The 19,635-nt window shown below is 48.8% G+C and overlaps 1 protein-coding gene across 1 annotated transcript in view; it reads right to left on the bottom strand.

The window, feature by feature from the left end:
• The window catches only part of Slob (Slowpoke binding protein), a 41,309-nt gene extending 22,799 nt beyond the window's left edge, over positions 1-18,510 (bottom strand). The window contains exon 1 of the mRNA XM_037236579.1: positions 17,577-18,510. Within this exon, the coding sequence (XP_037092474.1) occupies positions 17,577-17,890 (314 nt within the window). The 5' untranslated portion in view covers positions 17,891-18,510. The remainder of the gene's footprint in view (positions 1-17,576) is intronic.
• Positions 18,511-19,635: the final 1,125 nt, after the last annotated feature.

The raw sequence follows: 19,635 nt of genomic DNA, 5'->3' as shown, positions 1-19,635 counted from the left end.
ATATGGAATAACTTAACTTTATTTGCCCCCCCCCCCGCGTCGCTATCAGAACCTGTTGAAACATTTCTTTTTGGTTGTTCATTGAGATGTGGATTTATAACTGGAAAGTTCATATCGGATGTTTTTATCTCCGTCCCAGGCAGTTATAGTTGAAGTTTTCATCGAAAAAATGCTGCTTTTTCAAAATCAGTCCAGCAGTTCCAGAGATTCTGGGGTTCCTTCGTCCTCGCCTCGAGTAGGAACAAAGCGGACACCTCCCGGAATAGGGCTGCTGGAGGGAAACAACTCTGGCCGACTGGAGAGCTCGGTCGTGCCATCTGGTGTGGCGTCTCTATTCATTAGCCCATCTCCCGTCGGTCCTTCCCTAACAAATGTCACCACCTAAACAGACTGACCAATACAAAATAAATGCGATTACGTCGCACTCCGATTCAAACTGGAGCCGTTTCCGGGGCAACCAAAGACAAACAATAATATAAGGCCTAGTTTGGTGCATGACAACAGTCAAGCTGCTTGACGCTAAGCTCTGAACATGCTGACACTCTGCTGAAATACATCTCAACGTAATTGCCCGGACAGGGTGTACAAGATCTGATAAGGCTACATGCAGTGGCAATGTTATGCTTAGGACGGCTTAATATGCACAAAAAGACCGCCCTTTTACGAGGCCAGCGCTGTATGATGGCTTCCGCAGAGGGACTCAGAGCGACGCACCCAGAGCGGCATGCAACATTCCTTGGCTGTGGTACGGATTCTCCGGCCCTGGCGCTCGACATTGGCTGCCCCCCCCCCTCACCCACATCCAATCAGCACGCTCCAGGAGACCCTGTCGTCTGGGGGGAGTACACTCGGAGAGTCGGACCGCGTGGGAGCTGCCCTCTGACCACGACCGCGTGTGAGCCGCCCACTGCCCCGGGTCACCCGGCCCGCGACACCAATCAGCACGCTCCAGGAGACCCTGTTATCTGATGGGAGGACACTCGGAGAGTCGGACCACGTGGGAGCTGCCCTCTGATCACGACTGCGTGTGAGCCGCCCGCTGCCCCGGATCACCCGGCCCGCGACACCAATATCGCAAGGTAGCCTCTCCCACATCAGACCGAGGCTGCCTCTTGATATTACTGGTGTGAGGCCCGCTCGTATGGCTGTGGCTGTTTATTTTTGCGTCGTTATCGATGAGCAGAGTACAAATGCGACTCCCGCAGGCTCGTGCCCTGCAGTACCCAGGATGGGACGAGCGAAGATAGTGCCGCGGAGCCGGAACCGAATGACCACCACTGGGCGGGCGGAATCGGTGTCGAAGTGCTGGATGAGCCTCAGTATCCGGTGTATGTCGATGTCAGCGTAGACTTGTGACACGGATGTTTACCGAATGGTCATTGAATAGCTCGAGGCATCGGAGAATCACAATTTTGCATTTGCCACGTCCATGCCACCGTCGCATTTGAGGTTCGGCCAGATCAGAAGGAGATCCGGATAAGCCATTGCTGTGCAAAATCAGGAACAAATCATGCGTGTGCTTTGCAAATAAGATTGCTCCTTACGGGCGACTTTTGAAAAAGATTCAATGCAAAAGTTATCGTAGTCCAGCTCTATTCAAAATATTTGTGTTTGTCGCTACCACCAATCTTTGTTCACCTAGTCCTAGATGTTGCGCAAAGATCTTTAATCTTTGGCAATCAGAAAGCTGATCGCTACTGCGCGTACTTGCCGTCCGATTCGGAATGGTCCACACGATCAGCGCCAGTAAGCTACGAGCGACACATAGCTCAACCGTAAAACATGCCCTCCAGACTTAGCAAAAAACCTCGGCTGAGTCGTTCGGTTTTGGAGAACCCGCTAGGGATTGGGGGATTGCACGTGTTTCCGCTCGCGAACATAAAACGGTCGCTGAGCCGTTGAGAAGTATTGCACTAAAACACCAAGTGTCCGTTCTCCAGCTATATCACCGAACTTTCCGCGTCAAGTTTACAGCGGGCCACCCGTAACTTTATGGTTCGAGGGCATACTTAACTGTCTGCCGTGTACAAATGGGATCTCACGCCATGCCAGCTTCCTAGGCCACAACGGCTGGCAGTACCATACTGTACTTCTGTCCACCTGGAAATGTATGTTCAACACAAGTTTATTCAGTCACTGGACTAAGGCTGCAACACCTTGCGAAGTAATCGTGACTCCGACTAAGCTCCGCTTATTCAGTTTTCCTTGCTGGCGTCGAATCACATCAAAACTGGAACGTTCTTTGCGCCACCTAGTTGGGGTTCTAGCGCATCTGGGGTCTGCTCTGGGCACGCAATGCACATTTACTAACTTCGCCAGAGGCTGGAAACCGCCTGACATCGTGACAGCGCTTGAAGGGGGAGAGCCAGTTTTGAAGACTATCTGATCAAAACTAATCTAATATGGCAACTTTCGTGAGGTCCATTCAGTCGCCACGCACAGATACCGTCAGACGGCTTGGCGTCGGTGCCGGCGGTCACGTGAAGTCTGGCGCGAGGCAGGCCAGCACGGCTGCATCTTTACCTTTACAAGCGCTCGGGTAGGGGTCAAATTGACCCCCCCGAAGGTTTTTCAAGAATGGTTTCCGAACGGCGCGGCGTAGCCGCACCAAATTTTGCAGAGCTGTAGACTATTGAATAGCGGATCGTTTGGCATCAACAATTTAGATGTTCCTTGTAAGGCCGCTGATCTATGGAAGGTCAAAGAGGAACATGGAGTCTCATGCGTGAGCCAGTAACCGATCGGAAAACGACCGCTGCCATCCTTTTGGAAGTCAGCGTCGAGTGGATGCCGCTATATCCTAAGCTGAGAGACCGGGCGTGATTTTCTAAATTGGTGCGAGGGACCGAGCCAATACGTTTAACTTACCTGCCTCCACAACCTCTTGACTTTTCCACGGCTCTTTGGCCACCTTGATCTGCGTTCCTGCTATCAACAGCGATAAAAGCGCTCGGGTATCGTCCACCGAAAGTGGTCGGAGGGGCAAAGAAGACTGATGCAGAGTGGCGTGAGCTGACACATGCAGGCGAGAGGTCTCAGAAATGTTTCGTGCACACTGGTAGGACCGTACAAGAGACCTACATCTAACTAAAAGTGGCACAGAACTGGCAAAGCCTTCTCAACTGCTGGCACGTCGGTAACTGGAAGGAAATACCATACGAATGCTGGTGACCGAACAAATTACCAGGTGACCATTTCAAAGAAATAAAGTGCCGGCGCTTTGGTATGAATTGGAAGTTTATATGAGCAGCAGCCTCCCTGGTTTTCAGCATTATAAGGTGGCGGCTCTTGCGTTCATGACGGCCAATCTCAAGAATGCCAGAACGCACTGGTCAAGTGACATTAGCAAGCAAAAAAAAAAACCGTTCAGATGAAAATCTCGACGTTTCGAAGCATTACTATGCCAAGAGTTCGTCGCAAATATCGATCAACATCCCCACTACCATGTTCTGGACAACTGGGCGTGGAGCACACCGGACGAAAAGAGTACATTGCATGCGTTGACACTTTTTACGGCACAAATAGGTGGAAGGTATATGCCACCAAAATAAACTTTAAGCCCATGGTCGCTCCCACCATGCTGCGGTACAATGCGCCACACTTCGTGACTGCTGCAAACGCATTTTTTGTTCATAAACGTGGAGAGCGGCGCGCATCCAGATGCTTTATCCGTACCAAATGCTTAACGCCTTCCTCGCTGATACCAAGGACGAATCTTGTGACTGGAATGGATCCACACAATGTGAGTGTTTTTAGCGTTTCTTAATGCTTACACAGGCTCACTGCCGACAGAGCCGTACAACAACATCCGCTGTCATGCGGCCATGCTGCGTATCCCGCTGCCCTCCCTCTCCCCAACGTAAGACGCCGGGATGGCGGAATCGCGCACCGCCACGCTTCCCGCGAGAGCTGGGTGGTGTGGCGAAACAGTAAGACCTCTATTTTGGCGTCGTATTTAGGCCCTTATGTCGCAGCTTTCATCCAAGGCTACCTTAAAATGTGTACGGTTCCGTTCTACCCCGTCTGATAGCGTCATGCTCGGTCCAGTCCCGTCTCAACTCGCCCTGCTTCGTTCAGTTTCCCTCCGTTTCGTCTGGGTCCGCCTGGTCCCGTCTGGTCCCATTCTGTCCCGTCTGGCTCCTGCCGAGCACGTCCGGTGACGTTTGATGGTGTCTCATCGCTTGCGGTTACGTGTGGTCTCTTCTGATGCTATCCGGTTCGGTACGGTGCCGTCCGTCTGGTCACATCTAGTCTCGTCAGTTCCATCCGATCTGGTCCCGTCTCGACCGTTCTCGCTAGGTTTTTTTCTGGTGTGATCTGGTCCCATACGGTCCGCTCGCTCCCGTCCGTTCCGTCCCACCCATTCCCATATAACCTTCCTTGTGGCCACAGATCTATCCACCCCTCACACCAGGCGTCAATCCTGATTACTTTTCGGTTTTAAATCATTTTGACTAATGGTGTTCTAATGGTGTTTTTACACATTCGAGGTGACTTTTCTCCCTGTCAATGTTCTGTCTTTCGGCTTATTTCCCTTCTTTTCTTTTGCTTGCCGGTTTTTTGTCCCTTGACTTTCCTCTTATTCTAGTTTAATGCCTGTCGGCCTTTATCCCATTCAACTTTTTCGTTCGAATTTTTGCCGTTCGGTTTCTTTTTGTCTGGCAACCACGAGGGCCTCTAGTGCGTATCGTCATCAGCTGATGTGAGGCGGTGGATGCCACTCGCTAATGTCGATCAGCGAGGCTTGCACAAGAACCGGAGTCGATCCAGCTTTAATAAATTACCGATTGTCACAGTGATGAAACATCTGCGCTCAATAGACTGACCCTCAGATACAGGCAAAACGATATCGACGAAGAGATACGCGAGATACTCGGAACTTCACGGCGTAAATAAGTAAAAGAGCGGCTCAGCTCATAGCTTAGCTGGGAAAACGGGAACGTCGGACCAGTGAGGGGCGTCACGAGGTTTTGGTCGTCACATGAAATCGCTTGATTCTATTTCCTGAACGACCAAAGTGTTCAGAAGATAGAAGTGTCCAGTTGAGCAATGACCTGGACTCGCTCCACTGCCCTGGTGGTGCCAGCTTCTTCACAAGTACGTCTCGCAAGCACGCGCATTGATTCGAAACACAACTGTACAAAATGTCTCACGTTTTGTACTGAACTTGTTCAGCATACGTGAGCACACAGCGCGAATTTGAGCCTAAGCGCTGAAGCTAGAATGCCACCTGTGTATCACCGGTTGCGACCGTTGGGAAGACACTGGGGCGCAAGCTCGTGCAACTGCAAAGTAACGGACGGGATATGGGCGACCTGCAACTGAGCGAGGCACGGGTCACGCCCGCGCAGTGTGGCGATTGGATTTCGGGCTGGCCGACGGGTGCGCCATTTTGGCGGCAATCTAACCGTACCGCCAAGATTCAGCGTAATTTAAGGATCCCGGAACAAGAATAGACAGCCTCCTTCACACCGGACATAGAACTATGTGGCGCTAACAGCAAATTACTGCTAAAACTATCAGACGGAGCAGACTGTGGCAATCAGGGGAAGTTACCACCGAACGTGTCAGAGACCGGGCCTAGCCCAGCGTCCAGAGCGGAATCGTCAGACGAACCCCACCGTAGTGCTCAGAGAAAGTTACCAACGAATCTGTCACAGACAGGGCCTGGTCCAGAATTCAAAGTAAATCACCGCTGAATCTGTTAGGCTCGGGAGTACTACGACATACGAGAAATCATGGCTGAATCTGTCAGAGCCAAGCACTCTGCAACACTCAGGAAAAATTACTGTTGCATCTGTCGTATCCGAGCCTGCTGCAGCATGCAGGCCAAGTGGCTTTGTTGGATTCATGTTGGAGCCGGCTCTGTCGGACCCGAGAGTCGGTCCAAACCAAATATTTTGGCAATGCTGCATCACGTTACATGAGGTCGATCGGGTTATGCTACGCTGCAGTGGGCCAAGTTGGACTCTCTATGGCTGGGCTAAGCTGTAGACTGAGTCACGTGGCGTTTCCTTGGTTTATGTTATTTTGAATAGACTGTATCCGTAGCGGGCGACTGAGTGTGGCAGCTGGGGACACCAATACGCAAACTCAGCTTCGTGTAATTGGCGGAGCCGCCGTCACAAAAAGCTTATTACATTGCAGCAACGACATGGGCATCGTTTCATTCTCGTCCGCACTCAGGAGCATCCGACCCGACCTCACTGCTGCAGCCAAGAGGCGATGTGCTGATGCTGCATCTCGTCAGTTTGCAGCATCTGCATTTGCATTTCTCGTCGTTTGCACAGATTTGACGTGGTGTGAAAACTCTTTTTAAAACTTGGTGACTTCTTTAGCGTCAGCCACCAGAAGGAGGGTAGAGGAGTCAAAGAAGGCCTCAAAGCACTGCACCGGTGTCTGAAGAATAGCATCCAAAGCCCACCAGATAAAGCCCACCACGAATAAGGGAATGACTTTAGGCACTGTGAGACGGAGTTCACATTTCTCCTTGTTCGTACGATTGCACGCCAAAACGCAGCAAAGATATCCTAATCCAAAATACCTATGCAGGTATATAACGATAAATCCCAGCTCTCTGTAACACCCACAGAGGAGTTAGCTGACGCCGAGAAATGAAGCCCAAATGTCAGGGATCGCACAGGTTCGACAGGCCGCCGCGGAGGGGGGGGGGGGGACGAAAATAGAACAATCACCGGCGCAAAGGCTTCACCTCAGCACGGCTGGGCACGCACGTGCGTCTGGCAATCGTTGTTACTCCTGTACCCGTCTTTGTGCTCGCGAGGCTTCGACCTGCGGACCTGGGGACACCTGGTTACAGGCCGAATCCTCGGGTGGGGGTCGAGAGGTCGATGCGCTGCGCTAGCAACGGCCGGCGTAAGAAACGTCGGAGATGAACGCGGCGCTTTGAAACCAATGGGAGAAGAATGAGAGGGGTTACGACGAAGCGGGAAGGCGGAGTCGAAGAGGCGGTTGCTAGAATTGCAGGAAAACGACAGGGCTGTAGCATGTCGGGAGGAGCTTAACGGGTGCCATGGCCGAAGCAATCAGTTGGCTTTCGGCGCACCGCCGCGACCGAACCTCTAAGTCAAGACAACAAAAATGTAAGTCGAAGCAAATAATATGTGAACGGTAAAAGTCTGCTCTCCTCTGTCTATATCCTGACACCATGCCTCCCCTCCCCCCCCCCCCCCCCCTCCACCGTACACCCGTTCTTCTGTGGAGCAATCTAGAGAATCATGAGTTTGGCGCGTGGAGCTATGCCAATGACTCATTACTGGGCCGTTTCGGGGGTGAGACGGGCGCGCGTTAGAGGACGGGCGGCGGGAAGGGTATAACAGAAATGAACTAGTAGAAAACCGGTGGCGGGTTGCATGGCGTGTAAGATGATTTCATTAGAGCTGTCCCGCACAGGAGGTGTATTGCAGGTTTGTAGACGGGCGCCCGGTGCACACATGTGTGAATGGGGATTATATATTGATGCATTAGGTTCATCAGCAAGCCGTAATTTCAAGGAAGGAAGTGATGAATTCAACCTAAGGAGGACTGGGCATGTTGTAAACGAACCGTAGTCAAGTCCTGCACCCAGGTGTAGGTAACATGCATCAGTTAAATTCGTGGCCTCCGCGAGTCTTCACGCAATATTAGGTTTGATGGTGGACTTTGCTAAGTGAATCGAAGTACTTTATTTGCAGCGCGCGCAGTTCTTGACGTAAATCCGCAGTAAAACGCGTACTTTGATTCGCCAGCAATTGGATGACTGGCCAAAGGCTTACGGAAAACTAGGGTCAGGAATGACGGACTTATTTTATTTGACACGAAGCCGGTTACTTGCGATACGCATAGCTCTTGATATAACCTGGTGAGAGCAATGACGCATATTGCACACTGTTTTTATATCATTGGTCAGCAATTTCGGCAATAGCATGCATCTTTATAAATAATTGGTGTCATGAATTTTGATTGATGAAACAGGTAGTTGCTTGCTTGCAATGGGTACTGTTTTTTATATAGATTTCATGGAAAATAACGCGCACTGCAACGCATTCTATGTCGCCGGTCAACTCATTTAGGAACTAGCATGAGCCTTCTCGAAAAACTGGAATCACGGTTTTAGAACGGCTAACGTGCGTTGAAGCTTATTCTGCTTTAACGGCTTTGCATGATGTATCACATTGAGGTAAACAAAAGCCTGCTCGGAAGCTCGGTGAGTCATATGAGTGGTATAGCGCAATTGCTCATTTGATTTGCTTTCAAACTCGATGAGTCTTCAACAAAGTCAACAAATCATTAGGAACACGATCGTTGTAAAAGTCTGTAGGATCTGTCAGCGAGGGAATATATTTTTTAATACCGGTCTTTAACCCAACTGATCCAGTTCGCATGTCATGTATATAGCCTTCATGGTTTCGGAATGCACCCTCATGGAAAGAGTTTCCTTTCATGTCTACACTGTGGACGAGCTAATTATTTGTCTGGTTTTTCTGTTCTAATATTTAAGTCACTTAACTAACGAGCATATGTTAGGATGCTAAACGCTGAATGAATGCAACGACGTGAATTTTTCGGTTCTTCGCCGTGTGGCTGACTCGGTATGGCTTCCCGAGCCATTGTGTCGCTTGGTTTCGCTTCAGCTTAACTTTTGTAGGTGGTTTCAACGCAGTGGTCAGCCAGAGCCAAGGAGGGGCTTCTGGAAACCCTCATTCGCGAATAATACGGTTACCTAGACTTTTTGGTCTGCTGATTGTGACAGAGCAGCCTGAACAGGGAAAGACTATGCTCAAGGGGGGGTTCTAGCTCAGCTAATCATTGACAGTTAAATTGCGCGTGACATTCAGCATCCGGTTAAGGTTTAGTGCACAGGACTGCCGGGATGACGTAGTGAAAAATATCGGTGAACTTTCCCTTGAAAGGAATTGCCTACATAAAGGGGGGACATAAAGGTTGAACGCCTACATAAAGGGGGGACAAAGTAACCAAGATTCCCAAATCCTCTTTGCGTTGAAAAGCGATAGGAGACCTGGCCTTCTCCGCATCAGATCATGCCATGCGCAAAACCGTCTACTTCGTGCACTTGGATGATTAAACGATGGAGACAATTTCTGGTAAACAATGAGCGCGTGAGAGCCTTGGAAATAAGTAAAGACACTGCAAAAATTAGCTAAGTTTCCTCTCTCCAGAGCAAAGACTGACAGCCAGCGGTTGAAACGCACTGAGAATAATGTCAAGTGGTTAAAATGCATATGGAAGATGCCCAATCGAACGCAACTATCAGCCAGGAATTGGACATTGCTAGCATAAAAACAAACGATCCAATGCTCCTGAAGCCTTTCAACCGCGAGCTCACTTCTGTTGACACGCGCCCGGCTGGCCGGCTAGGTATCCTTCGCTCGGGTGGGGGGTCAATTTGACCCCTCTGAGAACTTGGAAACTAAGAGAGCTAGAGGCACTTAACTTACAGAGTGTGTTGACCTGTACGTGAACCCACTTAGGTAAAAGTTTCAGGTTCCTAGGTCATGGCCTTCGGGTCAAAAAGGTCAAATAAGATCAAGTTTCAAGTTTGTCTCCAAAGTGCCCCCGGAACCTAGATAACCGTTTCTAAGCAAAAGGTAACATTCTCATTCAGGGTCAGTGACCTTGTTTGACGTTTTGAAGGTCAAGGTGACCAAAATCGTGCAAAATTGCTTCGAGTTTCGCATTTGACTAAGTGACAAATATTACGCTAGGCAATATGTTCCTAAAATGAAATGTTGACCCGGGACATTTTAGGTAACCGACATACTCTGACCTCTAAGAAGTCCATGGAAGATGCATAATGCGGTTCCCGCTACCAATAAACTCGAAATGAACACCAGAGACTATCCCACACAGTAAGTCCTAGAGTAACAGAACAGGTTGGTTTTGACCTTGGTGTGACCTTCATGCCTGACCTTAGGTCAATGGAATTTTCTCATTTAACTGTTGTGGTGCCTAAGAAAGTATCTCAGAGATGTATGGCTTCGTCTAACACCCCGTTGTTGGATCAGATTGAAGGATTCCTTAGAAATTGCCTTTGCTGAAACTATGCCCTGCCTTTGACCTGCTATAGGTCAGTGACCCTACAAAGCACATCTAAATTTTTGATGCCAAATGATCCGCTATTCAATCTTCTACAGCTATGCAAAACTTGGGGCGGCTACATCGCGCCGTTCGGAAACCATTCTGGAAAAACCTTCGGGGGGTCAATTTGACCCCCACCCGAACGCGTGTTAAGAGCTAATCAGACTTATCGAAGCGTCAAGTGCAATACACCGGTGAATGAAGACTATGGCTATACTCCTGACCATTGATGGAGCAAACGCCTAACACTACGAAAGATGAGCTTTACTTGTTCATGAGCAGGTCATCACGTGAGAGGTAGAATCTGAAGGATATCACAAGTCACGCGCTGTGCTGAATCCATGCAGCCGACATAATGAGTAGGCGTACGCCCTTACCATCCAGTCATACGGAAGGACAGCTAATTTTTGCGGCCGGTCTTAGGACTGAATTTTGCTATGTTCAAGGCAACAGTCTGCACAGATATCACATGTTTGCCTGGTGATTATCACAAATGTAACAGATCAAACTCAGGTCAGGTGGACTGGGACCAAACATGCGATAGTTCCCAAAAGTTGCCTCCATGTCATGTGGCCTCTGCCCTCAGCTGCTATGATTGCAGAATGCACCAGCCTGTGAGGACAATTAGTAGATCATTTAACATCAACGATTTTCTTGTGATGGGCTCCAACGGAAACAAAACGATGTTCCTCACCAAAAGTTATAGAATGAGTGAGACTTGGAGCACGCTGGCTCCCTTGAGTGACTCCACAAATGGAGAACGGTATCATGTTTTTGCACGTCGCTTTATGTAGTTCCCTCCTTCCCCCCCCCCCCCCCTATCTCGATTTTAAGTTAGAAAAGGGCCAACTTCTATAGTAAAATTGAGCCGATAAACATTAAAATGATGTACATTAAGTATGAGATCATTTCAAAAACACATTTTCAAGGTATTACCGCTTTGGAGGGCTGAGCATTTCACCACGGGAGATTAGCTCAGGACATATGCAAATAACTTTTAACACGCGCTCGGGTGTGGGTCAAATTTACCTCCTCCAAAGCTTTTTCCGGAATGGTTTCCGAACGGCGCGGCGTTGCCAAGCAGATCGTCTGGTATAAAAAATTAATGTACCTTGTACGATCGCTGACCTACGGCGGATCAAAATCAGGTCATGAATTCATCGAAGTCAATTTCTAGACGATCGTTCAATCTGATACAACAACGGAGTGTTAGTCGAAGCCATATATCTCTGCAATACGTTCTTAGGCAACACAACACTCGAAAGAACAAATTCCATTGACCTAGGGCCAGGCATGAAGGTCAGACCGAGATCAAAACGGAGATTTGTCTTACTCTAAAGATTGCTGTATGGGGTAGTTTCTGTTACTTATTTCGAAGTTATTGATAACAACTGCATTATAACTCTTCTATGTATGTACACAAATTTCATTATCCTCTTCATATTCTTCTATACCTCTTGGGGGTCCGAATATGTCACTGACCTAAAATGACCCAGGTCAACACCTTTTGAGCAGCATACTGCCCAGCGCAATATTAAGCGATTATTCAAATGAAAAACCTAAAGCAGTCCTGTACGACTTTGGTAACCATGATCTTCAAAAGGTTAAACAAGGCCGCTGGCCTAAAATGAGCATGTGACCTTCTGCTTAGAATAGGTATCTAGGCTCTGGGAGCACTTTGGAGACCAACATTGAGTTTGACACTGTTTGACATTATTTGACCCGAAGGCCATGGTCCAGGAACCTAAAACCTAGACCTAAGTGAATTCATGCACAGGCCAATACATCCTGTGAATTTAGTGTATCTAGCCCTCTTCGTTCCCGAGATCTCAGGGGGGTTCAAGCTGCCCCCCACCCCGCCCCCCACCTGAGCGAAGGGTATCCAACCGGTCACCTTGGTGTATACTGATCGTGCTATCTTGTCGATGACCACTATACGATGTGGACGAATCAAGACGAACATGCCTTCAATCACAGCATCAGCACCCGGTACGGTTTCTGCGACGAAGGCGGTAACACGCCGTGTCCCAAATTGAAGTGTCGGACGTTCAAAATCTGGCCGGACCAGAACTTGTTTTGTCTATCCTCTATGGGCTATTTTGCACTGATTGCTAACGGCCCATTCACGCTATCAGCGAAATGCAGCATTGAACTGTTTGAGAGCTTTTACGTAGAGATGTCGGACATGATATCCTTTCAACATGACATGACGTGGCATAATATGACATGACACACACGCCAGAGGGCATGCGAGTCAAGTTAATTGCACTGGAAATCATTAATTGGGCTTTATTGAACCAGGCATAATTATCCTGCTGCCAACCCCCGTTATAACTCGGATTCGAATGCAATGTTTGATCACGAAATTGGGGAGCGATGATTAAATGGGGGGCATGCTGATCAAACAAGGTCACCAATTATTGACGTTTAACGTCAGTGTGTAATGGCCATACCGGCCTTTGAAGGGTTCATTTCGAAGGAAATAAGCATGCTCTCGGTGATGTCCGGCTACCGGGGATAAGCCAAAGACACGATTTGGGCACCCTTGTAACAACCTAGCGGGCGCGTGTGGCCAAAGACGACTCTGTACGCAGCGCTTCTATGCCCATGATGTTTGCCGGCATTGGTGACTGCGGATAAAGGAGGTGGGACTTTAAACTGCCACGCCAAGGGTGATCACGTCGAATGGCTGACCTCATTCAAAAGCGAGGGAAAGCCAGTCAGAGGAGCTGTCATTTTACGGGGACGGTGCCCATCAGGCGTTATGGAAGGTGCGACTCATAGTCGTCACATATTTCTCGCAAAGACGTTTGCGAAAAATGTCTTACTCGGCGAAGACGGCATGAGATCCCTGTCAGTAAGTCGCTTTGTGGTTGGCTTTGGGAGAGGGCAGGTTCTCCTTACCTGGGCGATGCTGACGCTACCTGGGCGATGCTGAGGGTAAAGAGCCACTCCGTGCCACAGGACAACAGCGCATTGGTTGTAGGCTGTTGTCAGGCTCTTTGCCAGCTGAAACTGCCATGAACAGTCCGGGTAGCTCTCATAAAACGGGGACGGCACCCACTGGCATTTGTGGAAGGTGCGACTCGGCGTAGTGTTCGGAGAAGACACCATAAGATCCCAGCCAGCAAATACCTGTGTGGAGGGCAGGCCGTCCTCAGGGGCAAGGACGCTGCCTGGGCGACATTAAAGGTGAGAGCCTTTTGTATTGGCGAAAGAGACGTTGAGTTATACGCGTTTACCCCCAACCCGAATGAACCCGAACGCCTCGCGTGAAAGAACCTGACGCTCCGAGATGAGAAGGAATGAGCATTGCAAACGTGTGTTCCCAAGATCCCCAAGATTTTCAAACCCCTTGTTCAGTATAATTTTGGAGAATACTTTAACAATTAATGCATATGATATATCTAAATAATATAAGCTTCTCTAGTATATTTCTGGATGGGTTCCTCGGCGAAAAAAAAATGTTCATGCAGCGCGGCATAATGCAAAGAGATCCAGTGTCTGGCTACCTCTTTCATTTCTTCGTGGAACCCCTAGCAAACCAAATAGGAAAAACGCAGCAACTGTGCGGCCTTCAAACACAACATGGCCAAGAATTTCGGGTGTCATGGTATGCCGACGATTTAATAGTGTTCCTCAAGGCAGATATCGTGTCTTTGAACGGAAAAGTGAAAGAAATAACGAACTGTTCCTCCGTTTCCGGTCTTAAGCTAAATATTAACAGAGCAAAATGCCTTCAAATCGGTATCAGCACTGAAACTTCGCAGAGAAAGACAGGAGGAATTCCATTGCTGAAGAATTAAAATGGCTTGGCATTACTTTCAAAAAGAACAACGCGGACGTCACCAACAAAACCCTTGAATGGAAGGTACCACTGATGGAGAAGGAGATGTTGCAATGGAAAAGACGACATTTAACTTCGGTTGGGCAGACTAACTGTTGTAAAGTGTTTGCTAATATCAAAACTAGTACATATATCCATAGCATTGCCTTATCGCTCAAGAGTCATGCTAAAGAGAATAGAAATGATGTTGTTGAAGTTCCTATGGGGGGATAGACAAGACCGTGTTTAAAGAACTAAAATGGCACAACCGTACGTACTTGACGGTTTGAGTATAGTGGATATCGACTACGTTATAGAAAGCTTAAAAACAGCGTGGATTCGAAGAAGACTTCTCTGCTCCCAACACGATTGGTCGAAACTAATTATGACGAAAGTTGTCTTTATTGAAGACCTGGCAACCTATGGACCAACAAAACTGAAATGTCACTAAAAGATTTCAAACTCCGTTTTGGAAGAATCTATTTCAAGCGTGGTTAGAATTTTCCTCACCAAACAGCCGAGATCAGCATCAGCTTCTGTCCTGAAATTTGTGGCTTTCGGATCTGACTAAGTTTAACGGCACCATAGTTAAAGGCTGGGGCGATAAAGGCCTTAAATGCTTAGCAGATGTCATAAGCCCTTTATCTGGGGAATTGTACTCAATTCAGGAGATAAGAGACATTTACAACATTTTAATGACATTCTTGTGCTACAAATCTCTCGTGAGAAGCCCCCGAAAATGATTAAGAACTCGAACTACATGGGATCAATATTGGTCCCAATAATGCCTCACTAGATTAGGCTGGCAATCCAAGACAACTTATCACGAATAGGTTGTAAACAATTCGCACACTCCATGATGCCAAAACAGCCCTTGACGCAAAGTAATTTAGAAAACAAATGGTTACGAGACCTAGGCTTTGTACGGACAGGAAGTATGTGCGATATTTCCAGCGCAGCAGAGAACACGTTCATTCAATCCTTTTATTTCCGCATGATCAGCAAAATAATCCCAGAAAATTTTCTGCACGGCATTGGTCGATCAGAAGGCAGTTACTGTTCGTTTTGCTTGCATTTTGTTGAAACATGAAGACATCTATATTGGGACTGTTTAATAACCCAGGATTTCCTGAGAGGGGTTGTCACCAAAATATCCGAGGAATTTAACGTAATACTAAACCTTGGCACGAGGGGCAGTGGATATTCCCCAACTTACAAAGCTTGGATAGCATCGAAATTATTATTAAAACGTAAGCCAGGTCACGATTTACAAGACGCATCTGAGGAAAGTACTACCACAAAAATAACATTTTTTAAACCTACTGTAATTGAAGCACAAAAAGAGCGCTACTCTGCCAAATTGCGTAACGAAACGAATATCTTTAACGACAAGTGGGGAAGAGTAGGGGTTATACTGCGAGTAACGCCCAAAACCTTATAACCATAAAATTATGGTCCAGAGCGCGCGCATGCGCTGCGCAACACACAACTCAAGCAATTATGCACGTATTCTCTCATACACACATGCTTCAGACCACGAACATGCACAGCTCACACTTACACATACATTTACGCATTCATGTCTTTCCTGCATGCACCATTCGCGGTAAATACCGTGTTGTGTGTGATCAAGATACGATCGAGGAGGACAGAGGACGCAGTGGCACTCGTTCCAAAACGAGCAAGCGAAAACTAGACATTGTGGTTCTAATGTGAACCGTGCTGTAGATATTGTTATGTGTGAGCAATTACTTGAAGTGATGTACTCGTATACATGACAGGCTGCGATGATGTGACAGGTGTGACTGGATATCGTTGCCGAATACTAGGAGCGATCGATCATTGTACACATCGTCTTCGTGTGATGATTCTGATTGTGTGTGATATGACTTGCGAACAAGTTGAAAAAATACGTAGGGCAATAAAACAAGATTCCCAAACCCCAAAACTTGGCAGTACATTAGGCAACAGCACTCCATCCCGACCCCATGCGCCAAACCTGTGGGGCCCAAGTTGATTAACAATACGACGAATAACTTCAGCGCATGATAATGGCGGGGGGCGAATGCGCGGAATTGCATGCAAATTGGTAGATTGTGAGGACCATTGGAAGCAAAGGCAGCTCAGCATAGGGTAGAGTTCGACGCATTGGAATTGCAGTTAGTTAGCTAATGCTGAAACCGGAGACAGATTGGGGGAATAGGCGGGATGCACGCCAGGACGCTCGTAACCCAAATAACCCAAACAGATGTAACGTAACGTAACGTACGTAACGTAAACGTACGTAAAACGTAACGTAACGTAACAAACGTAACGTAACCCAAACAGGCGTAGCAGGGGAAGGACCATCCCACGGACCCCTCTTGATATTGCATTTCTAACCTCAACCTCAGCCTCCATCCTGAGCAGTAAAGTACATATGTGTCTCAAACGGAATTACCAGTCTCACACTTGCATGTAGTCTGGAAGGAGCGCGGGGTACAGCACATTACTGAGTGCAGTTTCTTTGCAAGACGGCCAGGCTGCCTGGACATATGACGGCATTCCTAGCTTTAAATGAAAAGGGAATATCCTCAAACTTCGTTAAATGGCCTTCCATGACAGTAGTTTGAGGACACCAGAGCTCTTACAAGAGGATTTTGGAAAATGCTGCAAAAGTTACAGAATGTTGCAAGAGCAGTTTACTACTTAACGAATCAAGGTAGCGCTCTAAAACCACTTTCGGTGTTCTCGCTAGGCATTACGGATCCTAGAGATAAAGTTTCAAAATTGTTGTGAAAAGTTGCAGACGGTTGCAAAAGTGATTTACGGCAAGCGTTATAGAGCCCCGGGACCACTTCCGTTCTCTTTGCAAGGGCCGAGAACCCCTGAGTAGCCATAAAGAAAATGCCACAAAATTGCACGAACATTGCAGCTGCAAACAGTACGCTCAGCTTGCTACAACACTGCAGTACCATGCTGTTAACGTGAGTTACGCAAAAATATTTTTACCATCTTGCTAGCAATGACTGATTAAAACAATCAGTATGAAAGAAATTGTCGAGTCTCTAAGACCTGGCGTTCGTGAGCGGACGAATTCCAGATATAACGGCAGTCAATTGGCTCTTAATTAATGCTGTGCACGGTACGCTGACGTGATCAAACAATGACGTATTGAAGAGCCTAATTACTAGACTTTTTCACTTTTACCTGCTTTAAGCTGTATACTGAGGGAGCATAGCCATTTTCATTGTCACCTATATGGACTGTTCGACTCGCTTTTGCAAATCGAGCATAAATTTTCTGCACAAAGACTTGCCATTCGAGTAAGCGTCTCGTGTTTTACAAGCATCAGCTGTGCTGTGAAAGCTGTGGGACATCTTCATCGAGATGTGGAACAACTTGTTGGAGAATTTCGTCAGCGTCGAAACGTTCTCTTAAACGAAAAGTATGTTTTTCCCAAGCAGGGTGCATTTTGCAATCTTAATGTTTGCTCTCGGACAAAATTTGGTAGCACTATGGACAACGTTAATTTCCCAAAGCTATCGCTCAAAAACAGCTCTGATTTACCGTCGAAGTGTGTCCCTTTAAAAATTGTCATTGAAACGTTGACCAGTGCGTACTCAGTGCGAGGCACCACACCTGCCGCCTGTAGCCGCTCCAGTGCTCTCACCCCTCCGCAGACGCCGTGGAGGTGACGTAGCCGTCGGCGAGCGTCCCGTTCCTGGAGGCAGCAACGGGGGAGACGAGCGACGGCGGCGGCTGCAGCCCGGCCAGTTCCTCCAGCGTCGGCAGCGTCGTCCGAAGCAGCTTGCGCGGCCACTTGTCGTAGTTGACACGCGGGTCGCGGTAGTTGAAGACATCGTGGCCCAGCAGCTCCTCTTGGGCCTGTTCGCGGCTCTTTTTCTTATAGAGGTTAAAGAGCGTGATCCGCCACTTGGTGTTGTGATTCAGTGGATTCGAGTCGTGATTTCTAGGCGTGGCCATGAGCTTGGTGGACCCGCGAATTATTTCGCTGCTGGTCTTCTTCAGTTTCACCTTTCTGGCCTTGGCTGTCGTTGCTTTAATCGCCCACACCTAAGGAATAACACTTTAAACAAAAACAGTAGCGAAGACAAAAAGCCACAATCCGTGACCGACACAAAATTGATTGACTTGAGCAATAGAACACATCTTGCACCGCTTGTGTTTCGTCTTCCAGTGCCTTAAGTTTTCAACGAGACAGTCTTTCGAAAGCTTTGCTTCTAATAGAAGACGACAGCCCCAAGAAGGCACCAATCCACCTCCAGAGCGTGAAGAGAGCGCCCTCGAAACGCCTCTGATGAATCCCTCAGCATGGAGAGCGTCACCCTTCGTGTGACGCTCTCTGTGATCCAAGGCTTGCCTGGCAGTCTCTGGAGTCAGGTCACCGACGCCAGCGAACACACAGGAAGGCAGCACCGCGTTACCGCCGTTCCACAGACACTGCTCTGCGCAGCTCGCCCATATCTGCAGCAGCGCGGCACCCCGCGCGGCGGCTGGACCGACAGCTGCACCACCGCCGCCGAGCGACGTTCGGAAGCTCACGCAGAGCCTGTCGAAGCCGACGAAGCCGTCTGAGCAGCACACGCAATGCCGGCTTTGGCGTGCGACTGGCCGCACAGTGCGCCAGGGCCGGGCTCACGTACTTCTGTAACGTGATCGGCCGGGGAAAAACGCCGCCGAGGGGGGAGAGGCCGGACGATGGCACTTGTACTGCTTGCCGGCCTGGGGACGGCTCAACGTCTGTCATTTATCCTATCGACCGCATGGGAAGCCGCATTTTCGCGAATGCAAATGAGCGCGCACAACAAGGCTCCATGTCAAACTGTCGCGTCCAGGCCAATGGCAGCTAGACCTTTGCTCGTCTCGTATCCAGCAAGAAAGCTGTGGCACCAGAAAAAACACCTAACATTTGCATTCAGCACAAAGTCCATGCTAATGAGATAATACCCCATCCTACTCGGCTCAGCCCCCTCCTGCACTTTACTGCACTCCGCTACCCTGTCTAGTCTTGTCCTGTCCTGTCCCGTCCTGCCCTGTCCTGCCCTGTCGTGTCAAGTCGTATCCTGTCCTGCCGCACCCACGTGAGGCCGTAACCGTGTTCGAACAGGATAGGGCGTGTGTTAGGGCGAAAGAGGACAAGACCTGAAAGGCCTGTCCGTTCCTTGTTCTGTCCTCATCTGGTCTGCACCGCGTCCTCGGTCCCCTGTTCTCTGTTCCAAGTCCTCTGCTCTCTGACCTGCCCTCTAGGTCCTCCGTCCTGCCCTGTCTTTTGTCATGCCCGTAGGCCTGTACTCTGCATCCCGCCCTGCGCCCTGCCCACTGCACTGTCCCATCATCTTTCCTGGCCAGCCCTCTGCACTGCACTGTCCTCCGTCATACGCCGTCTTTATTTCTGCAAGCATTTTGTTGTCCCGCTCGACGACCTGCACTTTCCCTTCTGGGCTGTTCTTCGTTTCACCCGTCCTGCACTTCGTGTTCTGTCGTGTTCGGTCCTGTGCCATACCCAACCCTTGATCCTTCTCGGTCCCTTGTTCCGCTCTGTCCTCTGCGCTACCCTGTCTTCTGTCCGCCCAGCCACGCCTTCTCCGGGCCCAACGTGCACTGCCCTGCAACGTGCTGACTTGCTCTGGATGCTTCCCTCCGCCTCTTTCCCGGTCCTCCGTCTTGCACTGGCTTCAACAAGAGGTTACCATGCAAAGACTCTTCCT

Source organism: Pollicipes pollicipes, unplaced genomic scaffold, assembly GCF_011947565.3.
Source record: "Pollicipes pollicipes isolate AB1234 unplaced genomic scaffold, Ppol_2.1 Scaffold_7261;HRSCAF=8764_pilon_pilon_pilon, whole genome shotgun sequence".
Taxonomy (NCBI): Eukaryota; Metazoa; Arthropoda; class Thecostraca; order Pollicipedomorpha; family Pollicipedidae; genus Pollicipes; species Pollicipes pollicipes.
This window is presented reverse-complemented; position numbering and strand designations above follow the sequence as displayed.